Source organism: Syngnathoides biaculeatus, chromosome 2, assembly GCF_019802595.1.
Source record: "Syngnathoides biaculeatus isolate LvHL_M chromosome 2, ASM1980259v1, whole genome shotgun sequence".
NCBI classification, from domain to species: Eukaryota; Metazoa; Chordata; class Actinopteri; order Syngnathiformes; family Syngnathidae; genus Syngnathoides; species Syngnathoides biaculeatus.
The window spans coordinates 6,656,160-6,678,148 of NC_084641.1; the positions used below are offsets into that span (position 1 = coordinate 6,656,160).

At 43.7% G+C, this 21,989-nt stretch overlaps 1 protein-coding gene across 3 annotated transcripts in view; it reads right to left on the minus strand.

Moving 5' to 3' along the window:
• Positions 1–1,839: 1,839 nt before the first annotated feature.
• Positions 1,840–21,989, minus strand: part of zeb2b (zinc finger E-box binding homeobox 2b) — a 54,848-nt gene continuing 34,698 nt past the window's right edge. For 2 of the 3 annotated variants that reach the window (XM_061829438.1, XM_061829446.1), the window contains 8 exons: positions 18,407–18,658; positions 14,544–14,609; positions 13,409–13,597; positions 11,239–11,453; positions 8,641–8,749; positions 6,566–8,562; positions 4,726–4,906; positions 1,840–3,827 (listed from right to left, as the gene is read on the minus strand). In XM_061829438.1, the coding sequence (XP_061685422.1) occupies positions 3,253–3,827; positions 4,726–4,906; positions 6,566–8,562; positions 8,641–8,749; positions 11,239–11,453; positions 13,409–13,597; positions 14,544–14,609; positions 18,407–18,658 (3,584 nt within the window). In that variant the 3' untranslated portion in view covers positions 1,840–3,252. The remainder of the gene's footprint in view (positions 3,828–4,725; positions 4,907–6,565; positions 8,563–8,640; positions 8,750–11,238; positions 11,454–13,408; positions 13,598–14,543; positions 14,610–18,406; positions 18,659–21,989) is intronic. The other variant, XM_061829454.1, reaches the window with a different exon arrangement.

The following is a 21,989-nucleotide window of genomic DNA, read 5'->3' on the forward strand; positions in this document are numbered from 1 at the left end:
CAGGACTTTTGATAATCTCTCTGCTCACCAAGCAGGACAAAAATATATATATAATAAACACAATAAATGTGGCCACCAGACCATACTTTTGTCAGGCCTGCTCTGGAGATTCCGTGACGCTTACAGACTCCATGACTGATTTTCTTTGCTTACATGCTGAAAATGATGATCATTGTTTTTGTTTTAGTTCAATCCAATTTCCAACCCTGGTGACGTGCTTAGAGAGCATTTTGACAACATGAGCGTATCACTGTCATTGGGCGCTGCGCGGCCATATGCCCGGCCCAGATTGGCGGTTTGTTTTGGACAGCTGAGCTGCAATGATTCACTGCAGGGCTTCGTGGAGACCAAAGCTAAGTGTACATTTCGCCTGAGGCCACGGCGCTCCCTGCACATACACTCTCAGCGCCTCCATTGACTCATTTGCATTGACACCACCCTCACAAATGTCTTGCTCTAATCGCTGCCGCCCCATTGTCTTCCTTTTCAGGAATAGTGTTGCATGTGGGGAAGTTTGAGAAGCAAAGGTCACATTGCGCAGTTACACTTAACAACACTGCGACAGTAATACAGCAAAGTAAATATTTACTGAGAGTAAGAGGGAATTTAGATTGTAATGACTTACATGTAAGGTCCCAGCACAGAAATAATTTTTGTTTCGAACCAGTCAGGAAATTAAGTGCACTAAATATCAATCTTGTACACGTACATTGAGCTCAATTGCAATTAGAAGCGGGCCTCTACTAATAGTTCCAGACAATATTGATTGGTACATGTAAAAGCAGACTGAATCACATCCAGCCAGTGTTGCACTTCTCAGCGAAGGCTCTAAATTGGCCCATTTTTGTCAGTCTTTCGTGAGGCTCCCGGAATTGCAAAAACATTTCATCGCACCTTTGACTTTTTTCTGCTAAGCCAGAGAGCCTGTGTGCAAGTCTGAAAGATGCACAGGTAGCGGACGGTCAATCGATGATGCGCCCCTAACAATCGCCCCCAGCCACGCTGTACTGCCCAATCGCTCTTTTTCTGCGACGTCACATATAAAATTCAGCAGCTAATCAACATTTAGCTAAGCCCGCCCCCTCCTCCCGGCCCCCATTTTCATCCGTGAGATAGTCTGTGAATGATCCGGTGGCGTTCCGATCGATGGGAAAATGCAAAGTCGGTTCTGATGTTTGGCATCGCTCAACCTTTGGTGCTTTCATCTGGGCCTTTTGATGTTGCTGTTCATCTGCATAAACCGGAGTGAAGGATTGCTTGGTGGAGCCCACCTGTCACCGGCAAGTACAAAGAAGGAAGAGGAAAACACATTGTGCAATGATTATTTTCTCCTGCTAGTATAGTCAAATTCATTTGTTTAAAAGAATCTCCGTTATTGTTTTTTTGGGGGTGGAGGGGTGGAGGGGTAGGTCGCTAGTCGTAAAACTGTACATTTAAAACATTGAAGGTCCCACTACAATTATATTTGTAGTTAAACAACAAAACTACCTTATAAGATGAGGAATGCGTTACTCATTTTAATTGTCCAAAAATGTCTAAATGAGGTAATAAGAGAAAATAAACATAATATATTTATGAATCAATAAATAACCTACATTATTAAAATAACTACATAGTTTTCTATATAAACTGCATCAGGAGGAAATATTACATTACAGTAATAGATAATTAAACTGATAAAAAGCACATCTATATGATAAATAGCAGTGGCGGTTTTCAAATAAATTAGAATTGATTGATTGATTGATTGATTGATTGATTGATTGATTGATTGATTGATTGTGAATTAACATAATATTTTGCGGCCTCCAAACAAAGATGACACAGCAAATGTTTGGTATTTTGTAATTTGGCTACTTTTATTCGAGCAGGGTCATTTTCAAGAGAAATTACAAATCAAGAATTCAATAATACTTTTACAAAGACATTTCAGGAAAGATTCTTCTTCAGCCATGATATCATACATAGTATTTAACAGTCCCTCTTCATTTTTTTAGCTTAAAAAAAGAAACAAAGATGAAGAAAGTGGAATTCTTTTCAGTCGAAAATACAGTGTTTTCACAATTGTATAAAAGTTCCCAAATTTGGAATTTTCCATTATGTGGAAAATAGAGGAAATAAAATAAAATAAGATTAAACTTCGCATTTCACAATGTTTCAAAACACAATAAATGCTCTCTTTACGTAAATTTTGCCCTATGATCAACACCATGTTCCTTTTTACTAAAATATATCTATATATTGAAGACCTATAGTACTGTACACAACAGTATGAAATAAATAAAATTAGGAAATATAAAATGGGCCACATAAATAAGTTTTTTTTTTCCAAGTTACAAATAAAATGAATGCAATTTGTTGTTTTCCAAAAAGAAAAAAAAAAAGGTTTGGTGTAATACTGACAAAAAAACATTGCACAACATGATGTAAACTAAGTAACTGCTGCCTAGAGTCTTAATACTGACACGGGTGCTGCAGAGAACAATGGTAAAACGTCCCATAATACTGAAGCTGGTGAAAAAAAAAGTAACCTTCCTTTGACACAATACGAGGGTGGCACTTGCAGAAAACACACAGGTTAAAAGGTTTGCATATAAGGCTTCTTTTTCATAAAACACCTCAAAGGCTTCATCCTTCATTTAATCCCCCCCCCCAGTCCCCCCAACCCCCAAAGCGTCCAGAACCCACGTTTTCCCTTAAGACGGAGGCGCCACAAGCTCATCCTCCTCTTTGACCCATATCCTTCACAGTCTTAATGATTGGAGGCCTGACACAGTGTGGCTGCGGGTGGCGGAACCAAAGGTGGGTGACGACAAACACAAGAGGGCTAAAGGGGTACGCAGACCCCGCTGCTCTTGTTCCAACCCCGTATAAATATATACATAGGCAACACTTATTTTTTTTTTTTTCCTTCATGATTATAGAAGCTGAGTGCAATTTGTACAAGTCTCTGTTTTGTGCTATAAATACTATGGAACACGGGCAGGGGGAGGTTAGCACCACACTCATGTTTAGGCCTTAGGACTGTACATTTTTCCAAATGTATTTATTCTTTGTTGGGTTTGCATAATGCAGCTTCAGTCACAAACCCCTCCCCCCTCCCTTCAATGCCGCTGCCTCATTGATTTAGCGGTCAAAGCTTCCCGGAAGCTTCAGGCACGTGCACATACGGTTTAAAACATCAAGTCTTAAACCGAGCAGGTAATAATACTGAACCAGGAGAAACGTCAAACGTTCCCCGTGGAAAGCCGACTACATGCCGTCCTCCATCGTGTCCTCGCGATCCGATTTGGTTTCCATTTTGCCATCCAGCGAGCTATCGTCCATCGAGTGATCTCCGTTCTCCTCTTCGTCTCTCAACGTGTCAGGGTCCGTGTCCATGCTCTTGCTCTCTTCCTCCTCCTCAAATTCAAACTCATCCTCCCTGCGTCCCGTCTTCCCGTATTCTTCATCCACTTCCTTGCGTCCCTCTATGATTCCTCCATTCACACCATCGTGCCGCAAGATGGCCTCACGTTCCGCCAGCTCCGGGTAACCCTGAGGAGTGATTCCCTGCAAGTAGGCCCGGCTCATCAGCAGCTCCGTAGGCTCCAGGTGGCCCTTCTCACGGGCCTCCCTCTCGGCCGCCTCGCGCTCCTCTGCCTCACGCTTACAGTACGAGTAGCGATGGTTCATGTGCTGCGAGTACGAGCCCGAGTGCGAGAACCTTTTGCCGCACTTGTCACACTGGTAGGGCTTCTCGCCCGAATGCAAGCGTGAGTGCTCAATGAGATGGTGCTTGTGTTTGAAGGCCTTTTTGCAGATCTGGCATTGGTGCGGTCGCTTCCCTGCAGACACAAAACACAAAGAGCGGAGAACATGAGGGGCGTGACGACGGCTGGGGCGCCACAAAACAAATCACACAAAGCAGAGGAAAGCAAAGAATTTGATGGATTGGATGGCGTGGAGCAAAATGACATAACGGGACATCAAATTCAATGTTATTCAAATTGTGAGGCGAAAGTGCGCTCGCATTCGCGGGCCGACATTATGGAAGTTCCCTCCTGCGATCCAAACAAAGAAACTCATCGGTGCGTCGGACTCGTCAATGCATTATAAATACGGTGGCTGAGGAGTAAAGAAATCTGAGCTCAGCAGGGAGGGGGCCAAGCTTATCTCTAAATATGATTCAAGTTCATGTTGATACGACGCCTACCGCAGGATGCCGGCATTTCTTTTCTTTTAAACTTTTGCAACATAGCCCTCATACGAGGAGAAACGGGCTTTTTAATCTCGAGTCAGACCACTTCCCTTCTGTGAAGGACCAGAACAACAGAGAGACGTGAGCATGAAAGCATCACTGCCCCAACCCCCTACTTTCATGTCCAAATAGATAAGACGTACAAAAGCGGCGAACGCTCGACGAGAGATAGTGTCTGAAATGAATGATGCAACCCCGTGAAAGAGGAACTTTGTCTCATAAAAGTAATAAGAAAGACTCGTCAGTGACACTCCGAAGGTGCTGATGGGATCTATCGCCAATAAGACAGCTGCCTTTACTCATCGGGATAACGACAGCTAATACTATATCCACCCTGTTGATGAAGAAGCAAGTTACAAGATGTGCAACAGAGGAAGGAGGAAAAGGAGGGGACAAGTTAAAAGATTCACTGAGGATTTTCAATACAAACATTGACAAAAGGAAATATAATGGGGTTGGAAATAAGGGTCTAGAACAGTATATACCTGTGTGTTCATATTTGTGTCTGAGAAGGGAACTGCTCTTCTGGAATGTTTTGTCGCACAAGTCACACGCGTACATACCACTTTCAGTCTTCTTAATCTTCTTCCGCGACAGACAGGAGTCGGGGTCTGTCATGTCGTCCAGCCCTGACATGTAATCGGCTGTGGCGTCAAGCAGCTCACCCTTAGTAACAACAAACAACAACAACAAGAACGACAAAAGAGAAAGAAGAAGAGAAAACAACAATGAATTTGGGCTCGCATTTAAAGCCAGCAAGCCTGTGGCCAGTGCAAAAATTAAACTCCAAACTGGGTAGCAAGAAACCAACAAGAACACAAAAATAATTAATTTTAATGAATGAATTAATTAATTTAAGTTAATGTGGTCATTCAAAATTTCATACATTTACTCTTTTGAAATATATACACTCAATAGACTTACCACGATTATTTTGTGAGTGAGGAGGAGTGAAACATGGATTTCACTTTGTTGCCAATCTAACTAATCGTGAATGTTTTTTTGTTTGTTTTTTACGCAAGTCTTGATTTGACAGTGAATAATGCATGGATCAGTACACAAAAATAAGCATGTCCCTGTAAAAGTTAATAGGTCCTGGCTCGGGCCCGGCTATGTGGAGTTTGCTTGTTCTATCATGGCGTCTACACATTCCAGAAACAGTTAACCTGTGATTTCAATTGTCTATGGGTGTGAATGCAAGAGTGAAGCGTTGTCTGTGTCTCGATCCCCTGCGATTGACTGGCCACCAGTCCAGAATGTACCCTGCCTCTTGCTCAACATCAGCTGGGATAGGCCCCATCGCACCCATGACCCTCACGAGGAGAAATTGTAATAGAAAATGAATGGATGTATAAATATGCTGTATCTACACCGACCTTAATGACCAATTTCAGGCATTTGGAGGTGAATTTTATCCAAATTAGGACTATTTGACATTGATGTCAATCTTGATTTCAATATACGGTAATTGATACTTACATCTTATTAACTTATAACTGCCAATTATGCTAATAATCTGGTCAATAAAGATCCAAACTCATGAAACTCTTGACATAAAACTGCAATGAACAAGGCCATTTTTGTTGGCTTAACAGAATGCATTGAAAGGACATTTACGGGGTGGCATATACTGCATCTGGATCTTCTGTATCTTTCTCAGTCTAGTCAGTATGACTACCGTCCCTTTTAAAGTCTCTTTTATGATGAAGACGAGCGCAGTGGATGAATTGATGGAGAACAATGTTCCACTGTGAGAGGAACATTCTGCCACAGCGATCACAATCAGAAGGTGTGACGTGTTCCTTTAATGAACTTGACAATGCAAGGATGTTTTAAGACGGGACCGCACTATCACTCTGCAATCAATTTCAACTAAACGCCTGTAGCTGTATTTTTAAAATCTAATTTAATAACTTAGAATGAGAAACATTATTAATACTTTTTTTCATCAAAATGGTTCACTCTATGTTAAACAGCCCTCAGCATGCAGTGGTAATGAACATGGGGCCGGTGCATTATTAAACTGCACTTGGAAGCTAATCTCAGTTTAAAACGCCACTGAGGAGAGGGGCATTAAGAGTAAGGGAGTTTTTGTCATTTTCTCCAAATCCAAACATTGTGAGACTTCTGCAATTTGGTACCAGAAAGATGATGATTCAACATTCAGTGATGATTTGTCCAGTGATGACGTTTTTGTTTTAAAATCCTGTTTTTCAAACAAAAACGGTTATTTACTCTGTTGGCAGAGACACGTCTAATTAGCAGAGGTATTAGTTCACGTGGTGCCGCATGGGGCTGTCACAGTACCACTAGTGGTTTATTTACCTGGAAACCGTGTTTCCGCTGGTACTTTCTCCTCTGTTGCATCTCGGCAAAGGTAGCGGCGCCAGCTGCGTATGTGTAGGCCATATGCGGTAGGAAACCCATCTGTTCAATGCCTGGGTAGGGCCTTAGTCCTGGGATGCTGGCCTGCATTGGCGGCATGAATGTGGCCGGTGGAAAAGCGCTTTGAGGAGGAAGTGACGTGTACATGGGTTTGGCGCCAAAAGGGTTAATGCCAAATATAGGGCTAGTGCTTTTCTCCAGGTTGCCATTGTTGACAGAGGCGGAAAATTCCTTCTTGAGATAGGCTAAGTTCAGAGGCTCCTCGAAGTGCTCACGCGGCGAGGGCACATTGCTAAGTTCGACTGTAACACTGTTTACTTTGGGTCGGCTCTTCACAGTCAGCGCGTGCTTCGGTTCCTTGATGAGTCGTGGAAGTGAAAGGTCGAGCGGTTCAGCCTGCAGGTCCTCTGACACCAAGCTGTTGGGGGTGTACGAACTGCTGTGCGAATGTTTGGAGGACGTCGACGACAAGTTTAGTGGTGACGGAGTGTTGCTGCGGGAATGGTCCAACTTGTCACCTGCGGCTTTTGTGTCGCCAAAATGGTGGTTTTTCAAATGTCTGAGGGAGTTGTCACAGTTGTTGTGGAGCTCAGCAATGGCTGGGGATGTGATGCAGTCACCTGGTTTCATTAGAGACATTGGCGACCGCGCCAACAGAGCATCCTTGGGGGGTGTGTGGTGGTTATTTGTTCCAACAACCATGTCTGCGTTATTTTTGTGCTCCAGCGGCGGTGTTCTTGTGCTACTGTATGAGAACATCTTCCGCTGATCAAACCATTGCTTGACGAATTCCTGAGGAAGGCCAACGGCAATAGAGATCTTGAGCAGCTCTTCAGAGTTGGGTTCCATGTTCATGGCAAAATATGCTTTCAGCACGGACATGTGATCCCTGTAGGGGTGAAGGGACCCTGTCAGTCCCTTCTCACTCAAGATGGAAGATGCTAGATGAGCATTCTTCTCCATGAATATATGTTTGTTGGGCATCATGTTCTCACTTGGTTGGAGCACAGCTTTGATCTCCTCATTCATTTTGCACAGGTAGCGTTCATGTTGATGGAGTGGAATAGGACCTGGGAAGGTTTCTTTGCAATACTGACATGCATATGGTGTAAACATGTTCTCTGATGTCTTTTCCTCCATGCCACCTTCTAGCATATGGTTGGATTTTTCATGTTTGATATTGTTAATCTGTCTCTTTGAGTCTGTGGTCAAGCTCTGGAGACAGGCTTTGGCTTCATTGACTTTCTCAAGTGTATAGTCTATGATGCTTTTGGTGGCACCATTGTGATTGACGAGAGGAAGACTGACATGAGCCCCCCCTGTCGATGTCAGGCCCTGTTTTTGCTCCTCCACTTGTGAGCCTAATTCCTTCATGTAAGAAGTGAGCTTAGACAGCTCCTCTGGCTTGCAGTCCATTTTCTGCCTACATACTGTGTTGTCAACAATCTGCAGGACCTTTTGCACCTCACTCAAATTGTTAATCAGAGGGCTTGGATAGCCAAGGAGCTGTGACTCTAAGCCGGGCATGCCTAGATGCTGCAGAGAGCTCTGGGCTGTTGAGTTGTGGTGAACCCCCAGTGGACTGTTCCCTCCAACGCCCCCATTCATGAAAGGTCCGGGTGCACCAAATCCATGCGAGGCCATCATCAGTTTGTAGTCATTGAAATCGAGCGGTTCTGTTTTGATGCTCAAATGGTTGTTGTGGTCTACGAGTCCCACTGGCTTGCCGTTCTCCAGCTTTTGTCGCAGCTGGGTGATGGCAGTGTTGGTTGGAGAGGAGGAGGTGGAGGTGGGGGAGGAAGCTGTCTTCATGTTGCTTCGCATCCTGCCGTTGACGGCGATCAAACCAATGCACTTCTTGCTGCTGATGTGTGAACTATAGGATCCAGAGTGCGAGAAGCGCTTCTTACAGTTGGGGCATTCGTAGGGCTTTTCACCTGTAATTGAAAACAGAAAATAAGACATCTGCTTGAAGAGTAACTCATTTACGTGCACTCTGTTTAATTGCCACTTACCACTGTGAATGCGGAGATGTTCCTTCAGGTGATGCTTGTACTTGAAGGCCTTACCACACTCAGTGCACTTGAACTTGCGGTTGCCGGCTGCTTGGTTCAACAGTTGATGCTGTGGGAGAGACATTTGGTCTTGAAAATCACAGAGATGCTCGTAGAGTTTAGAAGATGACCATAACTGGACAACATTACAAAAAACGTTTTACGCCCGCTGTTGAATAGCCACAAGCGGTGGCAATATAGAGAGGATTGCACACCTTTTAATTTCCTGCCTGTTCGACTTTCTTTCAAATTTGGCAGCCCGGGAAATGATCTATATTAAGTGCATTTCCCTTCATTAGAGGCACAGATTTGATCTACTTTTCATTAATTTGATAGTAATAAGTCTTGTATCACCCTGCATACCTGTATTCACAATGCTTTTGAAACGTTAAAATGCGATGTAGGACAGAGAGTACATGAGCATCTATTTTGCAATTCTAATGATCATCAGCACAGAGCAACTAGTCTGACTGTTTAAACCTTAGCACCCGAGAAAATCTTCTCTCTGAGTTGAGACAGTTTTTTTTTTTTCCGAGCTCAGACGAGAGAAAATCAACTGCCCCCTTTTCCTGGCATGGCCATGACAAATGTTGGGGTGTATGCATTCCTGGGGAGACAGATGGTAGTGCACAGGACAGTATGAAGAACAACTCCAACCTTCACAGATCAAGCGGTGAGTGTCAGGGGCCCCCGCTAAGCGCCGGAGAGAACCGCGCCACTTGTGTGTTGCTGAGTTGCATAAACAAACAGCAACAGCTGCTTCGATGCCTCCGCCCCTACCTCCTCCTCCCCTTCTTCCCCTAAGGACCCTTGCCCGCTAAAGTTTAGTCTCACTGTTAATAAGACACTCTGGGCCCTTAATTGTGAATGGCACCAGCAAAATGCTTCATCTCGCCTTCATGCATTGGCACCGTCAATGCCGGCACACATGTGGGCGGGGCACCGGCAGGATGCTTGCATATGTATAAGCGCTAATTAGTCATATTCTGGCTAATTGCTTAAAAGGAGGAGGAGCATTAAGACTTGTAAACATATGAGAGCACATGTTTACTGATGGGTACATTATTCCTTATGCTAATGCACAGAGATATTTTCAGGCTTGCTAACAGCATTGACGGGACCAAAACGACAAAGAACAAACTACCAGAGACGCTGACTGCGAGGCACACTGCAGCTGAAATTACAAGTTCACATAAGTGCTGGAGCAGAAGGAGATGCGGTGCTTGAACAAGACTCGCTGGCCATTGAGTGAGGAAGCGGTAGCAGAATGGTAATATGTGGATTGGGACGACAACGCATTCGGCCGGCCCATCTGCTCACGTTTACATCCAGCTGGTAGAGCAGGTGAGAGTGCAGGCTGATGACATCAAATTCAGCCTGAGGCTGTCATCCTGTCTCAGGTGGCAAGTGAACACACCGCATGACATGGATTTTTTTTTAAACTACTAATTCATCCTTACTTCACCTTCCCCAAGTTTATATTGGTGTAAATAAGTAAGTGATAAATGATGGATTGTCAGTTTTCAGGTCCACAGATTTTCTCCAGCAACCTGTATTTTAATCCGCTCCCCCCCCCCAGAATGTTCCTGTTAAATTTGTGTCAAAACAACAATTTTTTATGATAATATGAATATCCTATTTCAATCCAAAATCTCTGTCGAGTACTACATGATATAATAAAAATAGTTTCTGTGTGTATGCAGGGGGACCAGATTAGTTACCGCAGAATCTAACGATAATCCCATCCATCATCTTCAGATTTTTATTGTTTAATGTTTAATTTCTCTACCACTTCTCAAAAGATCATTCTATAATTTGTGTTTGGATAAGATCTTTTTTGTGGGTTTAAGCAATAGTTTATCTGCTTGTCACTCTTTAAATGCTCAATCTCATTGTGACCAAGTCATTGTTTAATTTAAAATATAAAAACTATTTCTCATATTGAGCTAAATTACACCAATGCCGTATTTACAGTCCATGACCAATGGAAGTTTTTCTTCCTGACAGAAGGCCTCATGTCCACTGTCACGAGACCTACGCATACATACAGTATGGTTCCAAAATATTGCTGCTATTCATGCAGTCTGTGTGTGCGTGTGTGTGTGTATGTGTGTGTGTTTGCGTGTGTGTGTGTGCGTGTGGGTGTGCGTGTGTGTGTGTGTGTGTGCGTGTGTGTCAGTCACCAGAGCAACATTAAAGAAAAGGAGCAAACTTAAGGAGCTGATAAAAATTTCCAAATTGGAAATTAACACAATCACTGGATCGTGAACACGAGGCTGCAAAATCATATCAAGGAAGGCCATCAAAAAACCATTTAGGGCCTCAATTAAAGTTATTACCATTAAAGGAGTCGCATCTTCAAAATGCCATGAAAAATTAATAATGATTGCCAATCAGAAAAAAAAAGATCTCTCTTCTCAGAGGATCAGAGCATATTAGAGATAAGATGGAAGTTGTGTGTGCATGTGTGTGTGTGTGTGTGTGTGTGTGTGTGTGTGTGTGTGCATGTGTGTGTTGACATGGGGGGGTGGGGGGATATTCGGAGAAGCAATAGCTAACCTGATCTCTTGCAGGCTTGTGCGTGGCCATATGTCGCTCGAGCTGAGTGCGGTAGGCGAACGTGTAGCTGCACAGCGGGCAGGCGAAGTTCTCCTCATTCTTCTCATGGCGGTACTTGATGTGCTCCTTCAGTGATGTCAAGCGCTTGTAGCCCCGGTCGCAGTAGGGGCAGGTCAACAGCTGGGCGAAGGCATCTGGCGTTCCAGGTGGCAGGTCTGCATGGGTGACGGTAGGATAGGAGGGGAAAGGGGGTTGAAAGGGAAGGGAAAGCGGGCCAAAAGGTCAGCCAATCAATGGCAGCTAATGGGCGACTTGCCCAGAGTAGTATGGGAGGTATCTACGCAATCTGCTGCACATGAGCGCCACAGTGTAGGGCTGGCACACACAAACACACTTGCACACTCGCACATTGACACAGCTTTGCAACAGCATACAAACACTTATTTTATGTTTCGGTCCACTTTCACTTTTGCAACAAACTAAGGGAAATATTTTCTTTTTACTCAAAATATTTTCCCAATCTATCTTCATTAATCATTGCTACAAAATAAAATCCTCATAAATTATTTGTTAGCATAAGGCCTCAGCAGCGGACAACAAAGCAGAAGAACAGTGGCGCCTGTACTGACGCATTACAAATTGATGGAAGTACCTGCTGCTGATGTTGCCTCTCACAAAACATCTCCACCAGCAGAAGCTGACCAAAATCGTTACAATGGTGATGTGCTAGCTAACGTCACTCTGTAGTTTAGTTAGCTTTAGTTACACCAATGAAGTAAGCTAAATACTGTAAATAAAAATGTAATCAAGATTCTAACAAATCAAGTAATATTTTAGTATCACTTAATTATGTTTGTTACTTAAGTACGGCAGATGTCAGACACTTTAAGAAGTAATATCCTACAGTACTGTACAAGGTGACTTTGTCTTCTACAAAATTTATTTTCTATTTTCTGTTTTTTTCACTGGACACACACACGCAAGCACACCCCAAAAGACAGCAGGATGGCAGCCTCCTCAATGTCGTCACTTTTTTCAAATCTTTCCCACTCGTATGCTTGCCATGTCTGCAGCTTGACCCCACTCCCTCAATCCTCAATCCTCATCCGCCTGCTGGGACCTTCAGAGGTGAACTATCTGGTTTCTGCCCAGCTGTTGCTTTAGACTGTAGGTAAACACTGTGGCATCCGGCAAATCTGTGGGACCAACAGCTGTCTGCTCACATCGGGCAAGAGAGCTGCTGCAGCTTCTTGTCTCTCATTCAGAATTTTTTTTTTTTTTTTTTAAAGAACATGGGCCAAGAAGCAAACTGAGCAAGCAGCAACCTGACAAAGCTCATCTACATAATACATAATAAATCCCTCTGCGCTCCTTCCTGGCCATTTGTGGCTGCCTCGCTTCCTTTTTTGGAAGCATTTTAGCTGCGTTAATGCAAATGTGAAACTTCCCAAGCATGCAGATTTTTTCCTAATTTTATAGTTTTCAACTTTAGCTCTTTCGATGGATCCAAAGGGTATTGTTTAAATCAAAGTGTACAACTGACTCTACATCACAATTGTCCATGAACTGAAACCAATGAAAACTACATTTTTAGGGGTTTCTTGTTATTTATTGGATTAAACCATACATTTTGGTTGATTCTGAAACAGACTTATTTTCTTTTCATCTTTTCTACTAGATCGTCATGTACATAATTTGTCCATTTTTAGAAAGGGGTGCAATTTCGTGTTACACAGTTTCCAAAAGAGATGTAAAATGGCTAACTCCACTGAAATTGAGAAAATGAATGACACACTTTTGATTTGAAGAAGTGGAGAAATGAAGGACCATGAAGAAGAACATTTTATTTTTTAAAGTAACAGGTCGTGCTGCTAACCGTAGAAAGACTAATTTTAGCATTGTAAGAAACATCCTCGAGGAGGACATGAGAAAATAATTAACCACAATTGAGGTTGTGCATTGTACAAACAAACTGAAATAGTCTAAAAAGTAAAAAAAATAAACATATATTTTACACTAATGACATGAAATGATGTTACTTAAATGTTTGACATAAAAGAAGTAAAAACCAAACAAATCTGGACCCGGCCAAAAAAAGACTCAAACAAGCAATAAAGGCTGGTAAAATAAAACAAGGATTAAGTGTGAAACTGCTTTTAAAGTTCCATACCATTTTCCTCTGGCCCCGCTGCCTCCGGCGTACCAAGGCGGGACAGCTCCTCTGGGGCTTCTGGGTAGATGATGGCAGTATCGCCTCGTTGTAGATACTCAGCAATGCTCACCACGTGACTGTCGCTGTCGCCCAGCTTGCGCTTGGCAAAAAAGTCCTCAAATTCTGAAGTGCAATTGACGCTCTTGACTAAAGAGGGGAAGGGAGCACAAATGATAATATGCTTGATTTCTTTTTTTTTTTTTCTGCAGTGAAATGTCCTGCACAAAAATGTTGGGAATATATTGCTCTAAGTGCAAGGTGACACAAAAAGAATAGAGCAAAGCTTCAGAGAGAATACATCTAAATTATGGGCTTTGTGTGTCATGCTGCGCCTCTAAAATAAGAATTGTAACCAAATCCAGGATCAAATCATAGAATAAGCAATAGAAAAACTTGAGTGAGCTAAGTCCCTCATGACTGCCAAAACACATGTGACTGGGTACACTTGTGAATTTATCTGCAGCAGAGCATAGACCTACACATTTAAAAGTGACTGTAGTTTGGCTGGTCCAAACCAAAAATAAAGTGGTAGTTTGTGGGATGGTTGACAAACAAACTAAAACAAAATCAGGGACCAAATTGACAGCCTTCATTAGTTCTCATCTGAGTGTTATCTCATTGAGGGTCGATTGTGGCTAACAAGGCTTTTGGATGGCAAGTGAAGGTGTGTCTTAAAGTGTCATTTCTGACAACTTCACCCGCCAATTTGTTAAAGGTCAAGGTAGCAAATATTTGGTTATCTCCAGAGGAAAAAAGAAAATGTCACCGGTGCCAATGAATCCCTTTAAGTGGTCGCGATTGCATCATTTACTGTGTTCATTAGACATGTCTTTCTGAGCTAATTGCCGGAGTTGCGCTTATGCTGATTAAATGGGCTCGTTACTTGTGAAAATGATAAATGTGATATACTTTAACCCAGCCCAAGAGCAAATTACCTTCTTCACAGTGACAAATGCTAGAGTCCATATCAAAGAAAAAAATATCTATATAAAAACATTTTCTAATCCTATTTTAGTGCATATCTTATGGGATATTGTGACCAAAGAAGGAGGGTTTCAGTGGCAGCAGCCAAACAAGCAAAAATCTGACTCACCTGTACCATTTCCAGCTATTTGCAAAGTGGCATCTGGGCCCAAGGTATCAAAATCTTTTATTTCATCTGCACAGCAAAGAGATGTGAGGGGTGGGGGTGGACAAAGGTGGCTGATTGAGTGCAAGGCAAGAAAAATGGACACGCAGAAGGTGTGTGAGAAATAAAGGCCCTCCAGTGCATCACAGCGCATTACCCCTTTGCTTTTTACACTCAATGAATACTATCGTCTTTGCCAGACAGTGACTTATTTACCTTTAACATGACAACAAGCTGTGATTACACAAAACATCCACCTGAGCGATTGTTGAGCTTCCGCCAACATGCAGCTTGAGCTCATTACGCTCTGGCTGTGATGCCACCGCACTCCTCCACACGCACATTACGACTCCTTTATTACATGTGGACATTTTCATCCGAAGCAGCCTCACACAGTGGTGTATGCTTGTTTGTACTAAAAATAACACACCCCCTGTGCCACAAATTAAGAGTTGCATTACCACGTTTGCATCACTTGTTGAGGTTTAAGACATTGTCCAATCAAATTCTGCCGCTGAGCAGTGTTGGAAAGATTCTAAACGCTTCCAGTCAGTCAGGTTAGACAGCCAGTGAGCTGCTGGCACAGGTGAGGTGGTTGTAAACTCAGGGACAAGGTCATAAACAATGTCTCCACATGGGTTTCTGGTCACAATTAAATCAACATCCTTCCAAGAACATGGAGGCCATGTTTTGTGCCTTCATTTTACTGGGTGAGACGAGGCGGGACCATGCAATGTCACTCGACATGCCACAGGAAGAGCTGGAGAAAGTTGCACTGATCATAATGTTTCCAGCACAAAAGCCGCACAAAAGCCAGAGGCAAAATTACTTTTTTTATTTTTAGCTGACAATGGACTTGATGGCAATGTAGTGTGTGAACACCCCCACACTGGCTTTTGGAAGGATTTTTTTTTTTGATTGCATGTCTGCCAAACGGCATCAAAACCACAGCTTGAGAATAAATGTCTTTTTAGTCACATAAATCATCGGCAACATATTGAAATATACCCACACAGCTCAGATTTCAGCACATGTGCGTGTCCTCACAGGCCATGTTTGCTTTGGCTAATCAAATTTGGCTGCATTCTTTTGCCCTGACGCAAGGGGATGGCCAGTGGGATTTAGTGGTCCTCCTCTCTGCTCTGTTTACCTTGGAAAACATGCATTATCTGCGGTCTGAAGGCGAGACCGGTGCTTCCAGCAGGCGGCAGGTCCACCTCTGGCACACAGGGCAATGTGTCACTGCGGTGAGCAAGGACAGAGTGTAGTTCTTTCAGAAAGTGAGTGTTTATATCCCGACATGGCAGCCAACACTTTTACATGGCATAAAAGCTGTCACAAAAGATGCATGTGGGCCACAAAAATGTACTGCTGTGGGTCACTGGGTAGCCAGAGGTGTGTTGCGTCGGAATTAAATCACAGAAGGCCCACCTCCTGCAAGACCAAGTCTGCAGCACACATCATCACAATGCACAGATTCGTTTTGTTATGAAAACATTCCGAATTTAATGGACGTTCTCTGTTCTGCCTCTGAGCTGTGAGCCACATTGAATGCAATAGTGCTCCTTGGGCGGGGGGGATTCAGAGCGGGTCGATGCAATTTCTATTAAATATTTTGAGTGTATCCTTTCACACTGAAGCGCCACATATCCAAATAACAGTCTGAAATTTGGACTTGGCGGGATGACATTTAAAAAAATGCAATTATTTAGCAATACTAGGAACCTCTGTAATTACATGTCCGGTGACAATGAAAATATGGGGCTGCATTACGACGCTAACTTGAGAGCACAGGTGATTTATGTGCAAATGTCTGTCAGTGACTATGATGTCATACTTTCCAGAAGACTGCATTCAGCTACATTTTGGGATGGAGGAATGAATGTCAAGGACAAGGCCAAATGTAAGGCTCTGATTGTCTTCTGGAATCACGGGAACTTCCTGTCTTGCACGGAGTCACCATTAAAATACATTGAAAGTGCCAAAAGTAATTTTCTTCCAATGTGTAAGTAAGATTTCTTTAAGCCCAATTTCACCAAGAAGGCCACACTCAGCCTTCTGGAGACTTCCAGCAGGCCAAGTACAAAGCTTGCTGATAGGGTTCCAAATCAGCAGGACAGTGATGTGTGTGTGTGTGTGTGGTGTGTGTGTGGTGGGGGGGGGCACTGCTTGCTTATCTCAGGACTCAGTTATGTGTTGAGGTATCTGCGCAGACACTCAGGCTCCGCCAAAGTAAGAGTAGGCTGGGAAACACAGCAGCCACAAGATTGGGAAAGAGACTCTAATGAACTTGACTTGCTCTCCCAAATATGTCAGACACTTTATCACAGCAGAAGCAGATTATGTGGGAATTGCAACATGGCTGATTTACAGACATTATGGCACCGCGGGTCTTTATCAAATAAACAATTACCGTATGCAACGACAGCTTGTTTATCCTTTATCTTGATTTATTTACCCAACTGTCTTCTTCCCTCTATCCCTGAAGGATATGAACTGTTATTTAGGCTTTTTTTCCCCTTGCCTAATAAATGTCCCACCTCCCCACCTCCAGTATTAAAATTTAAGCCATCTGAAGGTTCCTGGGTTCTTGTGCGCAATGCATGGCTAGTTCATTAGCAGAAATGAATAGCAAAGCCAAGCTCATTTAAAAAGGAGCTGTCTTACATGACTTCTCGCCGCACTCTGTTCCTGTCACTCGCTTCCAAGAATCATTGACTCTTATTATACATGTAAATGGCTATCATAAAAATAAAAATTTCATTTAAGATTGCTAATGACTTTTTTCAGCAGTCTGGCTTTCTTTAATGGTCCTACCCTGCCCCCTAATTAAAAGTATTTATCTTTCAAGCATCCGTGACTGGAGCCCCAGCAATCAGCGCCATTCAACAAAAGAACATCAGTCAAGTTTTGAGGCCGGGGGGTGGTGGGGGGGGGGGTCACCTGGGAGGAGCTGCGATGCGATACGCTTAGATCAGGGCTGTCCAACTCATTTTTGTCACGGGCCACATCGTAGGAGGCCATTATGAGTGTGAAACTATATATGATGTAAGTATAGTCACCTCACTTACATCAAAAAGAGATTTGAGGGATTTGTAGAAAAATTGTATTATCTCTTAAAAGTCAAGAAAATGTTCAGTTTTGACACAGATTTTCTGCCAAAATGAAAGTAACATCAAATTATTAAGAAACATTTTCACTTCATTTGCTTTTGTGTACCATGTAAAGTCATGCTGCAGGCCAGATCTCCCCTCAAGCCAAGACAATTAAAACACTCCAAAATATTGAGTCGCGTACCGAATGGCATTAATATTACATTGGGCTGTCGTCTTCTATGTGAGGTCATGAATGTCATAGCTCCCACTGTCTTAGCCCCATTTTATGAGCAAAATGATTTTTAATGGCTGCCAGCCAGGGGAGTGCCATGAAGGCCTCACCATCAGACCTGGCTCCAGCCTTGTTTGCTTGCCGCTTGGCGGCATTTGCTTAAGTCTGCTCAAGCAACAGATGGGAGGGGTATACGGTACGAGATGATACCACATGCGGCAGCATGTGCACATAAAGAATCTGACAGTCAGATTAGGGGAGTGCGCCGATTAAAAACTCACCTGAACACCACACATGTGGTGGCTCAAAGGGAACCAAATTCGGTTTGTGGCTCAGATATTTGTAAGAAACCATAAACCGATGTCAGGTGACACATTTTTACTCCACAAAATAAAAAAAATAGCAAAATGGCTTTAAAAGCATAATAGTAAAACTTGAACCCTCTGGAGCTCCCCCCTTTTGACATTTCAACCAATGAGATGACATCAGATGACACTCACCGGTACCATCCACTGACGCACTCAACATGTCGCTGTCGGGCCAGATGTGCTCCACGCCGCTGTCCCTCATCTCATCGTCCTCCTCCTCTTTGGTGGGCAGCCCGTGGCTCTCGGCACACGGTGAGGAATCCGCGTTGACCAGGCTGGCCGGGCTACCGGTGCCGTTGATCAGCGGGTCCTCCTCGGACACCTGCAGCTTGTCGTCCTCCTCTGTCTCTGAGCTGGTCTCCACCACATTCTCATAGTTGAGAGCTGTGAAATAGGGGGCGCTAGGATTAGAGGGTAGGGGCCACTTGTTATTGAGACTTTCACTGTCACTGCAGCACAAACAGAACATTCTACAAGCATTTCAACATCTTTTGGAAGCTGTAAAGATCCCGCATAGCTGCTTGGCCCAAGGCATGGGTTACACCCCAATTACAGCACTGGAATCTCCAACTGAACCACAGCGATGGGCAGACAGCTGCCAGTGTGATGTAGGCCAAAATAGCCGCTAATTTCTAGTCGCGCTCACATGCCTCTCATGCCGGTGTGCTGCACCTTTCACGGCGGCTCTGCGCCTCAGCGTCGCTGTCACATTTCAGATGCTTGACATAGAACGTGCGCCACAACGAAGTAGCGTCAACTACGGTCGCCCTGCTAACTCACTGCATGCAGCCAACCATAAACATAAATACAATTGTTACTTAACATGTACAAACATTGAGACACGACAGGCATCAGGGCTTGCTGGGTACACACATGCCTGCATCTTAAGAAATACACACACACACACACACACACACAGGTAAATTGTTGGTACCACTGCATTAAAGAAGAAAAACACACAATTGTCACTGAAAAAAAAGTAATCTATTGGAAATGAAGTGAGGAAACTTTGACTGGTCTAATCTTTTTGGGTCCAACTCAAATAATTTGAAAAACAAACCAATGAAACTATCCTGGACAAAAATGACAGTAATTGTAACTTAGCACTTTGTTGCACAGGCTTTTGAAGCTTTGACTGTTCTGATGATTTCAGTGAATTTTCATATAAAACCGTTAAGACAGTTGTGGAGCTGTAAAACATGTAATCAGTTAAGGGTGCCTTCATTTTTCTCCATCCTAATTTCATTGTTGTTGTATTTTTACCCCAAAATCAATATCTGATTTTTGTTAATTTTCAAAACATTTTTTAATTCAATTTCACGGTCTTTCAGTGAACATTATCATTTGTTATTTCTTTAATGCAAGAGTACCAAAAATACAATCAAGGTGGTTAGTTTTGTCATCAGGGCTGTGAACTGACTCATGTAAATTAGTCACCACCACCGGCAGGTTATGGTAACAATGGACAAAGCACCACATATGGTGGTAATGTTCAGGGGTTGGAGTCAGTCACGAAGAAGCACCATGTTTTGTTGGCTCTCTCACATTTTAAAAGGTTTAATAAATCTATAAGAGGCTGCTTCTTCCCACGGTGAAGTCCATGCATGACACTTGTGTGCACGTTCTACATATGAAAGACTAAACCTCCCACAGCCCCCTCCAGGCACGTATGACTGGCTGGTCCACACTTGCCTACATCGAACAACTGCACAACAGGTGCAAATTAAAATGAAAACGGGGCTTTGAGGCGGGGTCGGGGGTGCAGGCGTCTGGGATTGCGGTGACCTGCTTCGAATACCAATCGGTGGAGGAAACAAAACCCTTTCAAGAGGTGTGATCACAAGGGTTTAGGCAAGTTCAGACTCAGTAATGCTGCTTGTGATGACAAAAAGGGCAATGGTGACCTGCTAGGGAGGGAGAATGAGTGAGTTGCTGGGGATTGGTGCTCTGGGGGTGAAGTATTGGGCTGGTCAGGGTTCTCCTGGGTGGTCCAAATCTACCTTGGCATACTTGATACTGAGCCTTTTCCACACCCAGCTCCAAAGCACTATTATATTTTAGGAATTTGACTGTTGAAAATGGATTTCACCACGCAACAACTCAAAGAACGTTGTTGGTTTGGACAAAAGGGTTGCAAGGCTCGATCAGCTTGTTACCGTGGACCTCATCTATAGATGAAGATTCAATAATGGCCTGTGAATAACATTATCTCAGGGCGGATAGGTTATAAACATTTTAAGGGTGCTATTGTGAGCTGCTAAAAGTAGTGAGGGAACATGTCTTTGTTGCACAACTGACTTCTACTCCCACGTGAGGAAGGTGGGGCACCACCCACCTTCTACACAACAAACTTTCACAGTGGAGAAGAAAAGTGGTGCTTTCATTTATTTTTGTCACCACTTTGTGTCTCCTGCTGCATGGGGGCGGCACACTGTCTTGTGAAACTACAGCCAATGCCATCTTCCCCGAGCGTCAGCTGTCTGTTGGCGTCAAGGGAGCTTGTCAAGGCACGACATGCGCCGCTAACGTGCAGAAAGACTTCTTTGTTAAGGTGCCACTGCTGACGAGTCGCTCATCCACCGCCATTGTGCTGTTCAACAAAGTAATTCTAACCTACGAACATTTCGCAGGCCGTCATTTTGTCACCCTCTTCATCATCCTTTTGTGGCACAGCCAAGCAAGGAAGACAATCATGTTTACTTTTCTGATCGCTCATCATACCTTGGTTTCAAAACACCCTGTTGGCTGTTTTAAGTGTTACCTGCATCGGTGTACAATTAATTCACGTTTACATGAAACTGTTCGCTTCAAGTTTGCTGTAGCTGATATTTGGTTTTACCAGGTCTGCCATTAGTGGCTCTCTTGTAAGTGGAGCGGCGTTGGTCTGTTGAATAGGGCGGTGAGATGATTGGCAAGTGACAACTTCTTTCACTTTTCTCATATCTTTGATAAAGATATATAAAGCAGTGTTGCAGCAATGTCTTTGGAACAAAAGGACTGCAAGTTTGACTTTCAACACACAGCACCACTGATCAAATGGCCCACAAATTTGTCACTGGCAGAAATCTACAATCACAAACTCTTTAATGCATCTCTTGAACCTAAACTAAAAGCTCAGAATCACTTGTGGAATGCTAACGATAGATAGTAAGGCAGAAAAAAAACTTTTTTTGAAAGCCAAAGATCAGCAAGCTTCATGGTCAGGTGAGCAGTTTCCTCCGAGGCACTGAGTTCAGAGGTGCTGCACCTGCATTCTGGAGCGCTAACAATGATAATCACATTCATTTAAGCATCCCAAGGTGCTGTTAAGTGCCGCAAGGAGACTGCATTTCCTGCTCTGGAGCCAACCAGCCAGCGAGAGAGAAAGAGAGAGCACTCTTCCTTCTCGTGGGGCAGCGGTAAGAGGTGATGGCCGGGAGGTGGAATGACTAACACCCACGCTGTAATGCTAACCCCGGCTGACTCTTTAGCCGAGTGTCGAGGCTTAGCTTCGGGTGACACACTTGGCCTCCTACGCTGATAATGAGCCCGGACAGTCTCCCTATTGGACCATAACTGCTCGCGCTCGCTGGCTGTCTCATGAATGTGAGCCAAGCGGATCACCTGGATAGCTAAGAGCGAGATGTGGGGGGCGGGTGTAGCGTGGCATTAGTCAGTCCTGGTGTGTGGGGGAGGGCACCAAGGTGGAGGCGAGGTCGCTGCCTCGTGGCTACAA